Genomic DNA, 18338 nt, shown 5'->3' with positions numbered 1-18338 from the left:
CACAAAATCTAGCTTTCGCAACCAATGGTTGCCTCGTCAGGAAAGAGGGAAGGAGAGGGAAAGACAAAAGGATTTGGGTTTTAAGGGAGAGGGTAAGGAGTCATTCCAATCCCGGGAGCGGAAAGACTTACCTTAGGGGGAAAAAGGACAGGTATACACTCGCACACACACACATATCCATCCTCATATACACAGACACAAGCAGACATTTGTAAAGGCAAAGAGTTTTCTTTTTAAATATATTTTTAAATATATTTTTCCCACGTGGAACGTTTCCCTCTATTATATATATATATATATATATATATATATATATATATATATATATATATATATATATATATATATAATAGAGGGAAACATTCCACGTGGGAAAAATATATTTAAAAAGAAAGATGATGAGACTTACCAAACAAAAGCGCTGGCAGGTTGATAGACACACAAACAAACACAAACATACACACAAAATCTAGCTTTCGCAACCAACGGTTGCCTCGTCAGGAAAGAGGGAAGGAGAAGGAAAGACAAAAGGATATGGGTTTTAGGGGAGAGGGTAAGGAGTCATTCCAATCCCGGGAGCGGAAAGACTTACCTTAGGGGGAAAAAAGGACAGGTATACACTCGCACACACACACATATCAATCCATACATACAAGACACAAGCAGAAAATGTCTGCTTGTGTCTTGTATGTATGGATTGATATGTGTGTGTGTGCGAGTGTATACCTGTCCTTTTTTCCCCCTAAGGTAAGTCTTTCCGCTCCCGGGATTGGAATGACTCCTTACCCTCTCCCCTAAAACCCATATCCTTTTGTCTTTCCTTCTCCTTCCCTCTTTCCTGACGAGGCAACCGTTGGTTGCGAAAGCTAGATTTTGTGTGTATGTTTGTGTTTGTTTGTGTGTCTATCGACCTGCCAGCGCTTTTGTTTGGTAAGTCTCATCATCTTTCTTTTTAAATATATATATATATATGCCACTTCCTTATACACAAATATTCCGCATGTCCAGGGCCTCGCTGCGATGGAGCACTTCCTTTCACGCCGATCACCTGCCGCCCTACCTAAAACCTCTTTCCTCATTACCTTAGCCAGCTTCATCCTGACCCACAACTTCTTCACTTTTGAAGGGCAGACATACCAACAATTAAAGGGAACAGCCATGGGTACCAGGATGGCCCCCTCGTACGCCAACCTATTCATGGGTCGCTTAGAGGAAGCCTTCTTGGTTACCCAGGCCTGCCAACCCAAAGTTTGGTACAGATTTATTGATGACATTTTCATGATCTGGACTCACAGTGAAGAAGAACTCCAGAATTTCCTCTCCAACCTCAACTCCTTTGGGCCCATCAGATTCACCTGGTCCTACTCTAAATCCCATGCCACTTTCCTTGACGTTGACCTCCACCTGTCCAATGGCCAGCTTCACACGTCCGTCCACATCAAACCCACCAACAAGCAACAGTACCTCCATTATGACAGCTGCCACCCATTCCACATCAAACGGTCCCTTCCCTACAGCCTAGGTCTTCGTGGCAAACGAATCTGCTCCAGTCCGGAATCCTTGAATCATTACACCAACAACCTGAAAACAGCTTTTGCATCCCGTAACTACCCTCCCGACCTGGTACAGAAGCAAATAACCAGAGCCACTTCCTCATCTCCTCAAACCCGGAACCTTCCACAGAAGAACCCCAAAAGTGCCCCACTTGTGACAGGATACTTTCCGGGACTGGATCAGATTCTGAATGTGACTCTCCAGCAGGGATACGACTTCCTCAAATCCTGCCCTGAAATGAGATCCATCCTTCATGAAATCCTCTCCACTCCACCAAGAGTGTCTTTCCGCCGTCCACCTAACCTTCGTAACCTCTTAGTTCATCCCCATGAAATCCCCAAACCACCTTCCCTACCCTCTGGCTCCTACCCCTGTAACCGCCCCCGGTGTAAAACCTGTCCCATGCACCCTCCCACCACCACCTATTCCAGTCCTGTAACCCGGAAGGTGTACACGATCAAAGGCAGAGCCACGTGTGAAAGCACCCACGTGATTTACCAACTGACCTGCCTACACTGTGAAGCGTTCTATGTGGGAATGACCAGCAACAAACAGTCCATTCGCATGAATGGACACAGGCAGACAGTGTTTGTTGGTAATGAGGATCACCCTGTGGCTAAACATGCCTTGGTGCACGGCCAGCACATCTTGGCACAGTGTTACACTGTCCGGGTTATCTGGATACTTCCCACTAACACCAACCTGTCTGAACTCCGGAGATGGGAACTTGCTCTTCAATATATCCTCTCTTCCCGTTATCCACCAGGCCTCAATCTCCACTAATTTCAAGTTGCTGCCACTCATACCTCACCTGTCATTCAACAACATCTTTGCCTCTGCACTTCTGCCTCGACTGACATCTCTGCCCAAACTCTTTGTCTTTAAATATGTCTGCTTGTGTCTGTATATGTGTGGATGGATATGTGTGTGTGTGCGAGTGTGTACCCGTCCTTTTTTCCCCCTAAGGTAAGTCTTTCCGCTCCCGGGACTGGAATGACTCCTTACCCTCTCCCTTAAAACCCACATCCTTTCGTCTTTCCCTCTCCTTCCCTCTTTCCTGACGAGGCAACCGTTGGTTGCGAAAGCTAGATTTTTGCGTGTATGTTTGTGTGTCTATCGACCTGCCAGCGCTTTTGTTTGGTAAGTCTCATCATCTTTCTTTTTAAATATATTTTTCCCACGTGGAATGTTTCCCTCTATTATATATATATATATATAATCTAAAAACAAAGATGATGTGACTTACCAAATGAAAGTGCTGGCAGGTCGACAGACACACAAACGAACACAAACATACACACAAAATTCAAGCTTTCGCAACAAACTGTTGCCTCATCAGGAAAGAGGGAAGGAGAGGGAAAGACGAAAGGATGTGGGTTTTAAGGGAGAGGGTAAGGAGTCATTCCAGTCCCGGGAGCGGAAAGACTTACCTTAGGGGGAAAAAAGGACGGGTACACACTCGCACACACACACATATCCATCCACACATATACAGACACAAGCAGACATATTTAAAGACAAAGAGTTTGGGCAGAGATGTCAGTCGAGGCAGAAGTGCAGAGGCAAAGATGTTGTTGAATGACAGGTGAGGTATGAGTGGCAGCAACTTGAAATTAGTGGAGATTGAGGCCTGGTGGATAACGGGAAGAGAGGATATATTGAAGAGCAAGTTCCCATCTCCGGAGTTCGGATAGGTTGGTATTAGTAGGAAGTATCCAGATAACCCGGACAGTGTAACACTGCGCCAAGATGTGCTGGTCGTGCACCAAGGCATGTTTAGCCACAGGGTGATCCTCATTACCAACAAACACTGTCTGCCTGTGTCCATTCATGCGAATGGACAGTTTGTTGCTGGTCATTCCCACATAGAATGCATCACAGTGTAGGCAGGTCAGTTGGTAGATCACGTGGGTGCTTTCACACGTGGCTCTGCCTTTGATTGTGTACACCTTCCGGGTTACAGGACTGGAGTAGGTGGTGGTGGGAGGGTGCATGGGACAGGTTTTACACCGGGGGCGGTTACAAGGGTAGGAGCCAGAGGGTAGGGAAGGTGGTTTGGGGATTTCATAGGGATGAACTAAGAGGTTACGAAGGTTAGGTGGACGGCGGAAAGACACTCTTGGTGGAGTGGGGAGGATTTCATGAAGGATGGATCTCATTTCAGGGCAGGATTTGAGGAAGTCGTATCCCTGCTGGAGAGCCACATTCAGAATCTGATCCAGTCCCGGAAAGTATCCTGTCACAAGTGGGGCACTTTTGTGGTTCTTCTGTGGGAGGTTCTGGGTTTGAGAGGATGAGGAAGTGGCTCTGGTTATTTGCTTCTGTACCAGGTCGGGAGGGTAGTTGCGGGATGCGAAAGCTGTTGTCAGGTTGTTGGTGTAATGCTTCAGGGATTCCGGACTGGAGCAGATTCGTTTGCCACGAAGACCTAGGCTGTAGGGAAGGGACCGTTTGATGTGGAATGGGTGGCAGCTGTCGTAATGGAGGTACTGTTGCTTGTTGGTGGGTTTGATGTGGACGGACGTGTGAAGCTGGCCATTGGACAGGTGAAGGTCAACATCAAGGAAAGTGGCATGGGATTTGGAGTAGGACCAGGTGAATCTGATGGAACCAAAGGAGTTGAGGTTGGAGAGGAAATTCTGGAGTTCTACTTCACTGTGAGTCCAGATCATGAAGATGTCATCAATAAATCTGTACCAAACTTTGGGTTGGCAGGCCTGGGTAACCAAGAAGGCTTCCTCTAAGCGACCCATGAATAGGTTGGCGTACGAGGGGGCCATCCTGGTACCCATGGCTGTTCCCTTTAATTGCTGGTATGTCTGGTTTTCAAAAGTGAAGAAGTTGTGGGTCAGGATGAAGCTGGCTAAGGTAATGAGGAAAGAGGTTTTAGGTAGGGTGGCAGGTGATCGGCGTGAAAGTAAGTGCTCCATCGCAGCGAGGCCCTGGACGTGCGGGATACCCTTCTTTCCATCAGTCCCTATACCAGTTCCAAACTGAACAATCCATTGCCCTCACCCACCTAATCCTTCACCTACACATCAACTCAGCCAATGAACACACCCGTCAACTCCTATCCTTAATAAAAGTCCTCAGTCTTTCCTCTCCCACATCCACACCGGCTATTCAGAGCATCCTCCTACAGGCCAACCGCCAATTAGAACAGCATGCCACCCTTCACCTCAAAAAACTATCCAATCTCCTGGTTTCCCACCTCCGGAAAGGCAACTCACTCACCTTTCACAACCTTTCCAGCAAACCTCAACCACCTCTCATTGCACACAAACCCAGTCTCTCCCATCTACTCAATCTCCCACTTCCAGCTCCACTCCCTCCAAAACCTCAAAATTCCGATCAACACAATCTGGCACCACAACACCCTAATTCAGTAGTTAACCTTTCCTCCAAACCTCTCTCCCAATCCGAAACCTCTGTCCTATCCAAAGGCCTCACCTTCAGCCCCACTCCCAGATTCAACCAAACAGCCCTCGTCAAAGATTTACTGTCCTACACTCGTACTCTCTGCTGGAAGTATCACTTTGCCACGAAGAAAAATGATCCTAATCCTACCCCTAATGATCCTAATCCTACCCCTAATGATCCAACTCCCCAAGACACTATCCAAATTGAACCCTGCCTGGAACAGTTCCGTCCTCCGTCACAGCGGGACCCACCTCCTCTTCCTCAAAATCACCCTCTCCAAACCTTCCAGGAATTTCTGACTTCCAGCCTTGCCTCTCAATCCTTCTTAAAAAACCTTAATCCTACTCCAAACATCACCACTGCTGAAGCCCAGGCTATCCGTGATCTGAAGGCTGACCGGTCCATCGTCATTCTTCCGGCGGACAAGGGTTCCACGACCGTGGTACTTGATCGTCGGGAGTATGTGGCTGAGGGACTGCGTCAGCTTTCAGACAACACCACATACAAAGTTTGCCAAGGTAATCCCATTCCTGATGTCCAGGCAGAGCTTCAAGGAATCCTCAGAACCTTAGGCCCCCTACAAAACCTTTCACCTGACTCCATCAACCTCCTGACCCCACCGACACCCCGCACCCCTACCTTCTACCTTCATCCTAAAATTCACAAACCCAATCATCCCGGCCGCCCCATTGTAGCTGGTTACCAAGCCCCCACAGAACGTATCTCTGCCTACGTGGATCAACACCTTCAACCCATTACATGCAGTCTCCCATCCTTCATCAAAGACACCAACCACTTTCTCGAACGCCTGGAATCCTTACCCAGTCCATTACCCCCAGAAACCATCCTTGTCACCATTGATGCCACTTCCTTATACACAAATATCCCGCACGTCCAGGGCCTCGCTGCGATGGAGCACTTCCTTTCACGCCGATCACCTGCCACCCTACCTAAAACCTCTTTCCTCATTACCTTAGCCAGCTTCATCCTGACCCACAACTTCTTCACTTTTGAAAACCAGACATACCAGCAATTAAAGGGAACAGCCATGGGTACCAGGATGGCCCCCTCGTACGCCAACCTATTCATGGGTCGCTTAGAGGAAGCCTTCTTGGTTACCCAGGCCTGCCAACCCAAAGTTTGGTACAGATTTATTGATGACATCTTCATGATCTGGACTCACAGTGAAGTAGAACTCCAGAATTTCCTCTCCAACCTCAACTCCTTTGGTTCCATCAGATTCACCTGGTCCTACTCCAAATCCCATGCCACTTTCCTTGATGTTGACCTTCACCTGTCCAATGGCCAGCTTCACACGTCCGTCCACATCAAACCCACCAACAAGCAACAGTACCTCCATTACGACAGCTGCCACCCATTCCACATCAAACGGTCCCTTCCCTACAGCCTAGGTCTTCGTGGCAAACGAATCTGCTCCAGTCCGGAATCCCTGAAGCATTACACCAACAACCTGACAACAGCTTTCGCATCCCGCAACTACCCTCCCGACCTGGTACAGAAGCAAATAACCAGAGCCACTTCCTCATCCTCTCAAACCCAGAACCTCCCACAGAAGAACCACAAAAGTGCCCCACTTGTGACAGGATACTTTCCGGGACTGGATCAGATTCTGAATGTGGCTCTCCAGCAGGGATACGACTTCCTCAAATCCTGCCCTGAAATGAGATCCATCCTTCATGAAATCCTCCCCACTCCACCAAGAGTGTCTTTCCGCCGTCCACCTAACCTTCGTAACCTCTTAGTTCATCCCTATGAAATCCCCAAACCACCTTCCCTACCCTCTGGCTCCTACCCTTGTAACCGCCCCCGGTGTAAAACCTGTCCCATGCACCCTCCCACCACCACCTACTCCAGTCCTGTAACCCGGAAGGTGTACACAATCAAAGGCAGAGCCACGTGTGAAAGCACCCACGTGATCTACCAACTGACCTGCCTACACTGTGATGCATTCTATGTGGGAATGACCAGCAACAAACTGTCCATTCGCATGAATGGACACAGGCAGACAGTGTTTGTTGGTAATGAGGATCACCCTGTGGCTAAACATGCCTTGGTGCACGACCAGCACATCTTGGCGCAGTGTTACACCGTCCGGGTTATCTGGATACTTCCTACTAATACCAACCTATCCGAACTCCGGAGATGGGAACTTGCTCTTCAATATATCCTCTCTTCCCGTTATCCACCAGGCCTCAATCTCCGCTAATTTCAAGTTGCTGCCACTCATACCTCACCTGTCATTCAACAACATCTTTGCCTCTGCACTTCTGCCTCGACTGACATCTCTGCCCAAACTCTTTGTCTTTAAATATGTCTGCTTGTGTCTGTATATGTGTGGATGGATATGTGTGTGTGTGTGCGAGTGTGTACCCGTCCTTTTTTCCCCCTAAGGTAAGTCTTTCCGCTCCCGGGACTGGAATGACTCCTTACCCTCTCCCTTAAAACCCACATCCTTTCGTCTTTCCCTCTCCTTCCCTCTTTCCTGATGAGGCAACAGTTTGTTGCGAAAGCTTGAATTTTGTGTGTATGTTTGTGTTCGTTTGTGTGTCTGTCGACCTGCCAGCACTTTCATTTGGTAAGTCACATCATCTTTGTTTTTAGATATATTTTTCCTTCGTGGAATGTTTCCTTCTATTATAACCATATCATATATATATATATATATATATATATATATATATATATATATATAAGATGATGAGACTTACCAGACAAAAGCACTGGCAGGTCGATAGACACACAAACAAACACAAACATACACACAAAATTCTAGCTTTCGCAACCAACGGTTGCCTCATCAGGAAAGAGGGAAGGAGATGGAAAGACAAAAGGATATGGGTTTTAAGGGAGAGGGTAAGGAGTCATTCCAATCCCGGGAGCGGAAAGACTTACCTTAGGGGGAAAAAAGGACAGTTATACACTCGCACACACACACATATCCATCCGCATATACACAGACACAAGCAGACATTTGTAAAGGCAAAGAGTTTGGGCAGAGATGTCAGTCGGGGCGGAAGTACAGAGGCAAAGATGATGTTGAAAGACAGGTGAGGTATGAGCGGCGGCAAATCGAAATTAGAAATTAGCGGAGATTGAGGCCTGGCGGATAGCGAGAAGAGAGGATATGCTGAAGGGCAAGTTCCCATCTCCGGAGTTCTGACAGGTTGGTGTTAGTGGGAAGTATCCAGATAACCCGGACGGTGTAACACTGTGCCAAGATGTGCTGGCCGTGCACCAAGGCATGTTTAGCCACAGGGTGATCCTCATTACCAACAAACACTGTCTGCCTGTGTCCGTTCATGCGAATGGACAGTTTGTTGCTGGTCATTCCCACATAGAACGCTTCACAGTGTAGGCAGGTCAGTTGGTAAATCACCAGAGTGCTTTCACACGTGGCTCTGCTGTTGATCGTGTACACCTTCCGGGTTACAGGACTGGAATAGGTGGTGGTGGGAGGGTGCATGGGACAGGTATTACACCGGGGGCGGTTACAGGGGTAGGAGCCAGAGGGTAGGGAAGGTGGTTTGGGGATTTCATAGGGATGAACTAAGAGGTTACGAAGGTTAGGTGGACGGCGGAAAGACACTCTTGGTGGAGTGGAGAGGATTCCATGAAGGATGGATCTCATTTCAGGGCAGGATTTGAGGAAGTCGTATCCCTGCTGGAGAGCCACATTCAGAATCTGATCAGTCCCGGAAAGTATCCTGTCACAAGTGGTGCACTTTTGGGGTTCTTCTGTGGAAGGTTCCGGGTTTGAGGAGATGAGGAAGTGGCTCTGGTTATTTGCTTCTGTACCAGGTCGGGAGGGTAGTTACGGGATGCGAAAGCTGTTTTCAGGTTGTTGGTGTAATGGTTCAAGGATTCCGGACTGGAGCAGATTCGTTTGCCACGAAGACCTAGGCTGTAGGGAAGGGACCGTTTGATGTGGAATGGGTGGCAGCTGTCATAATGGAGGTACTGTTGCTTGTTGGTGGGTTTGATGTGGACGGGCGTGTGAAGCTGGCCACTGGACAGATGGAGGTCAACGTCAAGGAAAGTGGCATGGGATTTAGAGTAGGACCAGGTGAATCTGATGGAACCAAAGGAGTTGAGGTTGGAGAGTAAATTCTGGAGTTCTTCTTCACTGTGAGTCCAGATCATGAAAATGTCATCAATAAATCTGTACCAAACTTTGGGTTGGCAGGCCTGGGTAACCAAGAAGGCTTCCTCTAAGCGACCCATGAATAGGTTGGCGTACGAGGGGGCCATCCTGGTACCCATGGCTGTTCCCTTTAATTGTTGGTATGTCTGCCCTTCAAAAGTGAAGAAGTTGTGGGTCAGGATGAAGCTGGCTAAGGTAATGAGGAAAGAGGTTTTAGGTAGGGCGGCAGGTGATCGGCGTGAAAGGAAGTGCTCCATCGCAGCGAGGCCCTGGACATGCGGAATATTTGTGTATAAGGAAGTGGCATTAATGGTTACAAGGATGGTAAAGGCCTTTACAAATGTCTGCTTGTGTCTGTGTATATGCGGATGGATATGTGTGTGTGCGCACGAGTGTATACCCGTCCCTTTTTCCCCCTAAGGTAAGTCTTTCCGCTCCCGGGATTGGAATGACTCCTTACCCTCTCCCTTAAAACCCAAATCCTTTCGTCTTTCCCTCTCCTTCCCTCTCTCCTGATGAGGCAACCGTTGGTTGCGAAAGCTTGAATTTTGTGTTTGTTTGTGTTTCTATCGACCTGCCACCGCTTTTGTTTGGTAAGTCTCATCATCTTTCTTTTTAGATATATTTTTCCCACGTGGAATGTTTCCCTCTATTATATTCATATATATATATATATAGATATATACCTAAAATCAAAGATGATGTGACTTACCAAATGAAAGTGCTGGCAGGTCGACAGACACACAAACGAACACATGTACACACAAAATTCAAGCTTTCGCAACAAACTGTTGTCTCATCAGGAAAGAGGGAAGGAGAGGGAAAGACGAAAGGATGTGGGTTTTAAGGGAGAGGGTAAGGAGTCATTCCAGTCCCGGGAGCGGAAACACTTACCTTAGGGAATATATATATATATGATAAGTAATCTAAGCGTGGAATGTCAGATCCCTTAATCGGGCAGGTAGGTTAGAAAATTTAAAAAGGGAAATGGATAGGTTAAAGTTAGATATAGTGGGAATTAGTGAAGTTCAGTGGCAGGAGGAACAAGACTACTGGTCAGGTGACTACAGGGTTATAAACACAAAGTCAAATAGGGGTAATGCAGGAGTAGGTTTAATAATGAATAGGAAAATAGGAATGCGGGTAAGCTACTACAAACAGCATAGTGAACGCATTATTGTGGCCAAGATAGATACGAAGCCCACACCTACTACAGTAGTACAAGTTTATATGCCAACTAGCTCTGCAGATGACGAAGAAATTGAAGAAATGTATGATGAAATAAAAGAAATTATTCAGATAGTGAAGGGTGACGAAAATTTAATAGTCATGGGTGACTGGAATTCGAGTGTAGGAAAAGGGAGGGAAGGAAACGTAGTAGGTGAATATGGATTGGGGCTAAGAAATGAGAGAGGAAGCCGCCTGGTAGAATTTTGCACAGAGCACAACTTAATCATAGCTAACACTTGGTTTAAGAATCATGATAGAAAGTTGTATACATGGAAGACCCCTGGAGATACTAAAAGGTATCAGATAGATTATATAATGGTAAGACAGAGATTTAGGAACCAGGTTTTAAATTGTAAGACATTTCCAGGGGCAGATGTGGACTCTGACCACAATCTATTGGTTATGACCTGTAGATTAAAACTGAAGAAACTGCAAAAAGGTGGGAATTTAAGGAGATGGGACCTAGATAAACTGAAAGAACCAGAGGTTGTACAGAGTTTCAGGGAGAGCATAAGGGAACAATTGACAGGAATGGGGGAAAGAAATACAGTAGAAGAAGAATGGGTAGCTTTGAGGGATGAAGTAGTGAAGGCAGCAGAGGATAAAGTAGGTAAAAAGACGAGGGCTAGTAGAAATCCTTGGGTAACAGAAGAAATATTGAATTTAATTGATGAAAGGAGAAAATATAAAAATGCAGTAAATGAAGCAGGCAAAAAGCAATACAAACGTCTCAAAAATGAGATCGTCAGGAAGTGCAAAATGGCTAAGCAGGGATGGCTAGAGGACAAATGTAAGGATGTAGAGGCTTATCTCACTAGGGGTAAGATAGATACTGCCTACAGGAACATTAAAGAGACCTTTGGAGATAAGAGAACCACTTGTATGAACATCAAGAGCTCAGATGGGAACCCAGTTCTAAGCAAAGAAGGGAAAGCAGAAAGGTGGAAGGAGTATATAGAGGGCCTATACAAGGGCGATGCACTTGGGGACAATTTTATGGAAATGGAAGAGGATGTAGATGAAGATGAAATGGGAGATACGATACTGCGTGAAGAGTTTGACAGAGCACTGAAAGACCTGAATCGAAACAAGGCCCCCGGAGTAGACAACATTCCATTGGAACTACTGACGGCCTTGGGAGAGCCAGTCCTGACAAAACTCTACCATCTGGTGAGCAAGATGTATGAAACAGGCGAAATATCCTCAGACTTCAAGAAGAATATAATAATTCCAATCCCAAAGAAAGCAGGTGTTGACAGATGTGAAAATTACCGAACAATCAGTTTAATAAGCCACAGCTGCAAAATACTAACACGAATTCTTTACAGACGAATGGAAAAACTAGTAGAAGCCGACCTCGGGAAAGATCAGTTTGGATTCCGTAGAAATACTGGAACACGTGAGGCAATACTGACCTTACGACTTATCTTAGAAAATAGATTAAGGAAAGGCAAACCTACATTCCTAGCATTTGTAGACTTAGAGAAAGCTTTTGACAATGTTGACTGGAATACTCTCTTTCAAATTCTAAAGGTGGCAGGGGTAAAATACAGGGAGCGAAAGGCTATTTACAATTTGTACAGAAACCAGATGGCAGTTATAAGAGTCAAGGGACATGGAAGGGAAGCAGTGGTTGGGAAGGGAGTAAGACAGGGTTGTAGCCTCTCCCCGATGTTATTCAATCTGTCTATTGAGCAAGCAGTAAAGGAAACAAAAGAAAAATTCCGAGTAGGTATTAAAATCCATGGAGAAGAAATAAAAACGTTGAGGTTTGCCGATGACATTGTAATTCTGTCAGAGATAGCAAAGGACTTGGAAGAGCAGTTGAACGGAATGGATGGTGTCTTGAAGGGAGGATATAAGATGAACATCAACAAAGCAAAACGAGGATAATGGAATGTAGTCGAATTAATTCGGTTGATGTTGAGGGTATTAGATTAGGAAATGAGACCCTTGAAGTAGTAAAGGAGTTTTGCTATTTGGGTAGCAAAATAACTGATGATGGTCGAAGTAGAGAGGGTATAAAATGTAGACTGGCAATGGCAAGGAAAGCGTTTCTGAAGAAGAGAAATTTGTTAACATCGAGTATAGATTTAAGTGTCAGGAAGTCATTTCTGAAAGTATTTGTATGGAGTGTAGCCATGTATGGAAGTGAAACATGGACGGTAAATAGTTTGGACAAGAAGAGAATAGAAGCTTTCGAAATGTGGTGCTACAGAAGAATGTTGAAGATTAGATGGGTAGATCACATAACTAATGAGGAAGTATTGAATAGGATTGGGGAGAAGAGAAGTTTGTGGCACAACTTGACCAGAAGAAGGGATCGGCTGGTAGGACATGTTCTGAGGCATCAAGGGATCACCAATTTAGTATTGGAGGGCAGCGTGGAGGGTAAAAATCGTAGGGGGAGACCAAGAGATGAATACACTAAGCAGATTCAGAAGGATGTAGGTTGCAGTAGGTACTGGGAGATGAAGAAGCTTGCACAGGATAGAGTAGCATGGAGAGCTGCATCAAACCAGTCTCAGGACTGAAGACCACAACAACAACAAGTAATCTCCAATTATCATATTAGTCTTTTGCACTTTCTACTACAATAATTATATTTACAGAGTATTTATGCCTACTGCAAACACAAAAAAATATAATCACCTGCAAACTAATATTTAACAACATACCAAACAGCATTTGTAAATAATATTGGTGCATTCTAAAAACAAACAAAAATTTCATAAAATCCTACCTAGTAATCCTCCAACCAGCAAACCACGGACACCAAGATGTAACCTGTAGCAAGCTCCTGTAATTCCACCAGCAGCTACATAATCAACTAGGCGTGACTCTCCCCGGTATGTTTGGAACATTGTGGAAAGCAACCTAGACAGTAGAACATTGTAACATGTGATAGTATGGAGCTTCTGTTTACATGTTAGAATTATTTACCTATTTTCTTCTAACAGACATGATCATACATTAAAAACTTCAGTATATCATATCGAGACATCTACAAAAATCATACACTAGAAAGGAAGAAAAGTGAAGTGGTTGCAATGAAGGACCTTAATGTTAAGTAAAATTCTTTAATACTTAATAAGAAATGTAATAAATCCATCAAAATACTTACACATATGAACTGCTAAAAAATCCAACACGCCAAGCCCATTTTAGTGCACCTTTTGCAAAATTAACTGTTACATGGTTCTGTAACTGCCTCTGTAATAATACCAGAACTATAAGATTATGCCAATACAATAAATTCTTGCGCAAGACCCTATAACTGTTAACACAAAACAAGTAATTATTTATAGCATTGACAGACAATCCAGGATGGAATATGGGAGAGATTTTCAGCAGCAAATGGACACATATAAAGATAGATTGGGGCTGTGTGGAGTGTTGGAGTGGGGGGAGGGAGGAATGGGACAATGGGAGTAAAGGTGGTGCTGTGGTGAAAGAATTATATGTGTGCAAGAAGCCCACAAGGAGGAATACAAGGGGGGTGGCGGGGGGGGGGGGGGGGGGGGGAGGAGAATAGGTATAGATGGAAAGGCAACTGGGTGGCAGCATTAGCAGAGACTTAGAACAGCTGGACTGGTTGCAGGGAAAGTCAAGCAGCAACTGAAGACAGCCAAATGTGTTGTGTAGCATGCTCTTCAACTAGGTGGTCCAACTGGCCTTTGCCCATAATGTAGCAATGACAGTTCATTCAATCAGATAATTTTTTTATGGTCATAATAGTGAGAAAGCTCTAAAATGGCTGCAGTAAAGTTAGTATATGATTGGCTTTTTCACAGACAACCCTTTCTTTGTTAGTGTAAGAAATGACAGTTAGTAGGCTCGAATACTAGATGGTAGGCATATGGAAGACAACATTAGCTGTGAGTGCGAGGGTCACATTTGTTTGTCAACTCTATCAAAGAACTTCCTCCAAATACTAAGCATTTTTCTTCCTGTAATATATGTGTATCTGCTTCCCAGTGTCTCTCCTGTTTGCTAAATGATATCTTGTCTTCAAATATCTATAAAAAGTACATACTAACCAGATAGAAATGGTACATACTGTATATTGTACAAATAATTTAGTATCATCTTTGCCACCTAATAAAATTCAAAAACCACATATCAGAACACAGAAAAAATTATCAGATAGCGACACACACACAAAAGACGGCACTTCTCAGACACTGAGGTTTTTCTCATTAACAAAAGAGGTAGAAGAAAGAGCTGGGGGGAACTTGTTTTCAGACATTCAGTAGGTTACAGATACCTACAAGGCAAAACCAGATGAGAATAGACTTATTTGTTTCAAATATAAACCTTCAACGCAAAAAAAGCAACAGCATATTGGTTTATATAGGTTATTCATCAAACACAGTTTAAAAAAGAAAGCTTACCTTTGCTTCTAAGTGACTTGTAAATGATGTGGCCTGATTGCGTTCAATGAATTCCACATACGCTTTTCGTGAAAAAAGGAAGCCTCCATAACAACCTCCTAGAAAGGAGCCAAAGAATGCAGTCTGAAGAACACTAAATACCTCTGGACTGATGTTTCCAAATTCACTGAAAGATAAAAAGAAGTTTCATGCTTAACTAAACAATGGAAAGTCCAGGATAGAATAACAACAATACTGTGAAAAGGGTAGATTGCTACTCATCACATAGAGAAGATGCTGAGCTCCAGACAGGCACAATGAAATGACTGTTATATATCTCAGCTTTTGGTCAAACTATCTTATTCTGAAGTAGAAAACACACACCATTCACACAAGCACAACTGACATATACATTACCACTGTCTGGCTTCTGTAGCTGGACTGACTGGTAAATCCACCTGATGGGAACAGGAATTTGTTTGTGGGGTAAGGAGGCAGAGACAGTGGTAATGCGTGTGTGGGCTGTGCTTGTGTCAATGGTGTGTGTATTCTACTTCTGAAGAAATCCTTTTGACAAAAAGCTAAAATGAGTAGCAGTCATTTTATTGTGGATGCCTGCGACTCCGCTCTATATGATAATCTACCCTTTTCCATAACATTGTTGTTATTTCATGCATAATTAATAAGATCAGCAAAAAATAAGTCTTTGGAAAAGAGATTTATAGTGTAATAGCTTCAGGTTAGTTCAGAGGCGTATACTGTGATGTCTACATGCTTCCAGTATGTTCCAGTATGAAACAATGCAAACTCCATGTAGCAGTACCAACAACACAGGAAAAGACAGATTGCTACTTACCATAAAGAAGACACCTTAAGTTTCAAACAGGCACAACTAAAAGACATTTACATCAAGCTTTCAGCCACAACCTTCATCAGGAAAACAGAGACACACACACCATTCACACACACAAGCAAGCACACCTCATGCCCACATAACTGCGAACTCAAGCATCTTGCACTGGCCCAATATGCTGGAGAAGGCGGTCATGTGGGCATGAGGTGTGCTTGCTTGTGTGTATGAATGGTGTGTGTCTCTCTCTTTTACTGATGAAGGCTGTGGCCGAAAGCTTTATGTAAGTGTCTTTTAACTGTGCCTGTCTGAAACTTAACATATCTTCTTTACGGCAAGTAGCAATCTGTCTTTTCCTAAATCATTGATATTTCCACTTTGAAGATTTTATAACTTTTCAAGCTGTCACAAAAACTGGTGAATTAAATATCTAGTAACATGCGGTACAGGTTATTTTATCTGACCAGTAACCATCATTTTTTTTTCAAAACTGGAAGGAAGGTTATGTTCATTGGATGAGGATGGGGACAGCAAACAACCAATTCTTACACAAGAAACCACCAAAGAGTTTGCCTCTGCTGATTTACAGGTGCTATGGAAACCTTCAGTCATGATGGTCACAGGATGATTTGGACTTAGCTCCTCGGAAATTAGTTTATTTATTTTCTGTTCAAAATGTGGACCATATATGACAGCTTTATACCCACATTATTTCTACCATATTTTCCAAAATATTTCTGTGGATGTAAGCATAGGAACAAACAAACTTAGTTGGTACATAAACATGGATGAAGATACTGATTCCTGCCAATATTCTCCATTCTTAAGAATACCACAGATAGTGAAAACATTAGAGGTTATTCATGAAATCAGCATTTGATAACTGTAGGAAGTATTGGCTGTTACAATTTTGAAAAATTCATCCTGATATCCATCTACAGAAAAAAGAATCACAGAAATTTTTAAGTAATGTAACAAGATCAATTTGACTATTTCCAATGTAAAGTCCAGCATCTCAGCATTGCAATGTACCATTTCTGGCAATAAATAATGTGTTAGTACAAAAATGTGGAATATCATCAGAGTCCTACTATTTAACCCCTCAATGTTTCCCAGAATCTGCAATCTAAATATTGTAAATCAAGAAAAGACACACGAGATACTCAAATGAGATCTATTAGCTCAGCAGTAAAAAAACTGTGGAAGAAAATGTGAACATGGTTCCACATGTAAGAGTTTTAAAAATGAGAGACAGAGAAAGAGAGAGAGAGAGAGAGAGAGAGAGAGAGAGAGAGAGAGAGAATGAAAATTCACCCACACACATTGAAAGTTGGTTGCACAACTCATAGCTGTCTACAGTTGTTGCATTACTCTTCTTGGCTTATTTTTGTTGGAGCTCCTAGACTCATAAAAATACATACACTTTGCAAATTAGTTCTAGATGACACATACCCGACACAGAAGAAACAAGGGATAGTTATGTCTTTTACCATCCGTAAATGGTAGTTTGAGCAAATTGATCGGATGGCCATGGGTAATTCTCTATCTCTCATGATAGCTATCTATTGAATGGACAACTTTGAACAGAAAGCATGACATTCATCAGCCTTAAAAGCTTCCTGCTTTTTACAGTATGTAGATGACACATTTGCAGTGTAGACTCTTGGAATAGAAACACTACCCATGTTTCTTCTACATTTAAATTTGCTCCTTCCAAATATTCAGTTTACAATGTACATGGAAAAAGATGCATATTACTCTTCCTGGAACTTTTGGCACAAAGGGAAGCTGACAGAACAATGGGGCATAGCAAACCCACTCACGCCAATACATATTTTAAGGCTAGATGTCACTACACAGCATAGTGCAGTTGCATATTTTGCAGTCTGGTTCACAGAGCAAGAGTTGTTTATAGCCTGCTGGGTGAACTTGAACAGCTAAAGGCATTTTTTGACAAAACACATATTTCAAAGCATAAATTCATTGTGCATTCCAATGAAAACAAGTCCAGCCAAGGGAATAAAATGAATAAATGGAGGCACACATTGTCATAGCTTTCTTGTTGTACATATTCAGCATTTCCTTAGAAATTAGAAGAGTTCTCAACAAACATAATATTAGATGTAGCTTTTGTCAACCTACAAAACTGATGAATTTACTGGGTCCTGTCAAATACACTCTCAGCCTTAGGGAAAAAGATTTATACATACAAAAGATTCTGCAACAGTATGGAATGACATATTGGCCAGACACACCATACAGTGCAAAACTGGCATAATAAAGGCCAACATCATATAAATCTGCAATAATATAGCATTGACTGAACACAGGTGAGTGCATAATGTATGAGACGATAAATATTACATCACCAGTCTCTCGCTTCTGGAACTTTGTGATAATGAAGGCAATAATATTCATATGACAGATCTACATTGCGAATGGCTAACACAGTCACCACATACAGTTGCAGGTCGCCTATCAAATGGCTTCTGATTTTTTAGTATTTCATATAATTCCTGACAGAATTTAGAAATTTAAAATGCTGTCATAATCTATTCATTAAGAGAGAGTCTTGCATTAAAGGCTTAACACACTAAGTCAGTTATTAATATTAGAAACTGTGTGAGGCACCATAATACACACTTCTCAAACTATGCAGTCTACATTCATCTAGTATTTGAGAATGAGAGCATTTAGCAACTTTTAGCAAACTTCACACACAATTTCACAATCATACTTGACACTTTTC

The 18338-nt window shown here is 43.4% G+C and overlaps 1 protein-coding gene across 1 annotated transcript in view; it reads right to left on the bottom strand.

Annotated features, from left to right (window-relative positions):
- Positions 1 to 18338, bottom strand: part of LOC126174608 (RPII140-upstream gene protein) — a 47865-nt gene that overhangs the window by 11253 nt on the left and 18274 nt on the right. The window contains exons 2-4 of the mRNA XM_049921048.1: positions 14761 to 14926; positions 13491 to 13579; positions 13110 to 13243 (exon numbers count right to left, since the gene is read on the bottom strand). Coding sequence (XP_049777005.1) covers positions 13110 to 13243; positions 13491 to 13579; positions 14761 to 14926 — 389 coding nt within the window. The remainder of the gene's footprint in view (positions 1 to 13109; positions 13244 to 13490; positions 13580 to 14760; positions 14927 to 18338) is intronic.

Source organism: Schistocerca cancellata, chromosome 1, assembly GCF_023864275.1.
Source record: "Schistocerca cancellata isolate TAMUIC-IGC-003103 chromosome 1, iqSchCanc2.1, whole genome shotgun sequence".
NCBI lineage: Eukaryota > Metazoa > Arthropoda > Insecta > Orthoptera > Acrididae > Schistocerca > Schistocerca cancellata.
Note: the sequence above shows the minus strand (reverse complement) of the source record. Positions and strands in the feature narration are given on the sequence as shown.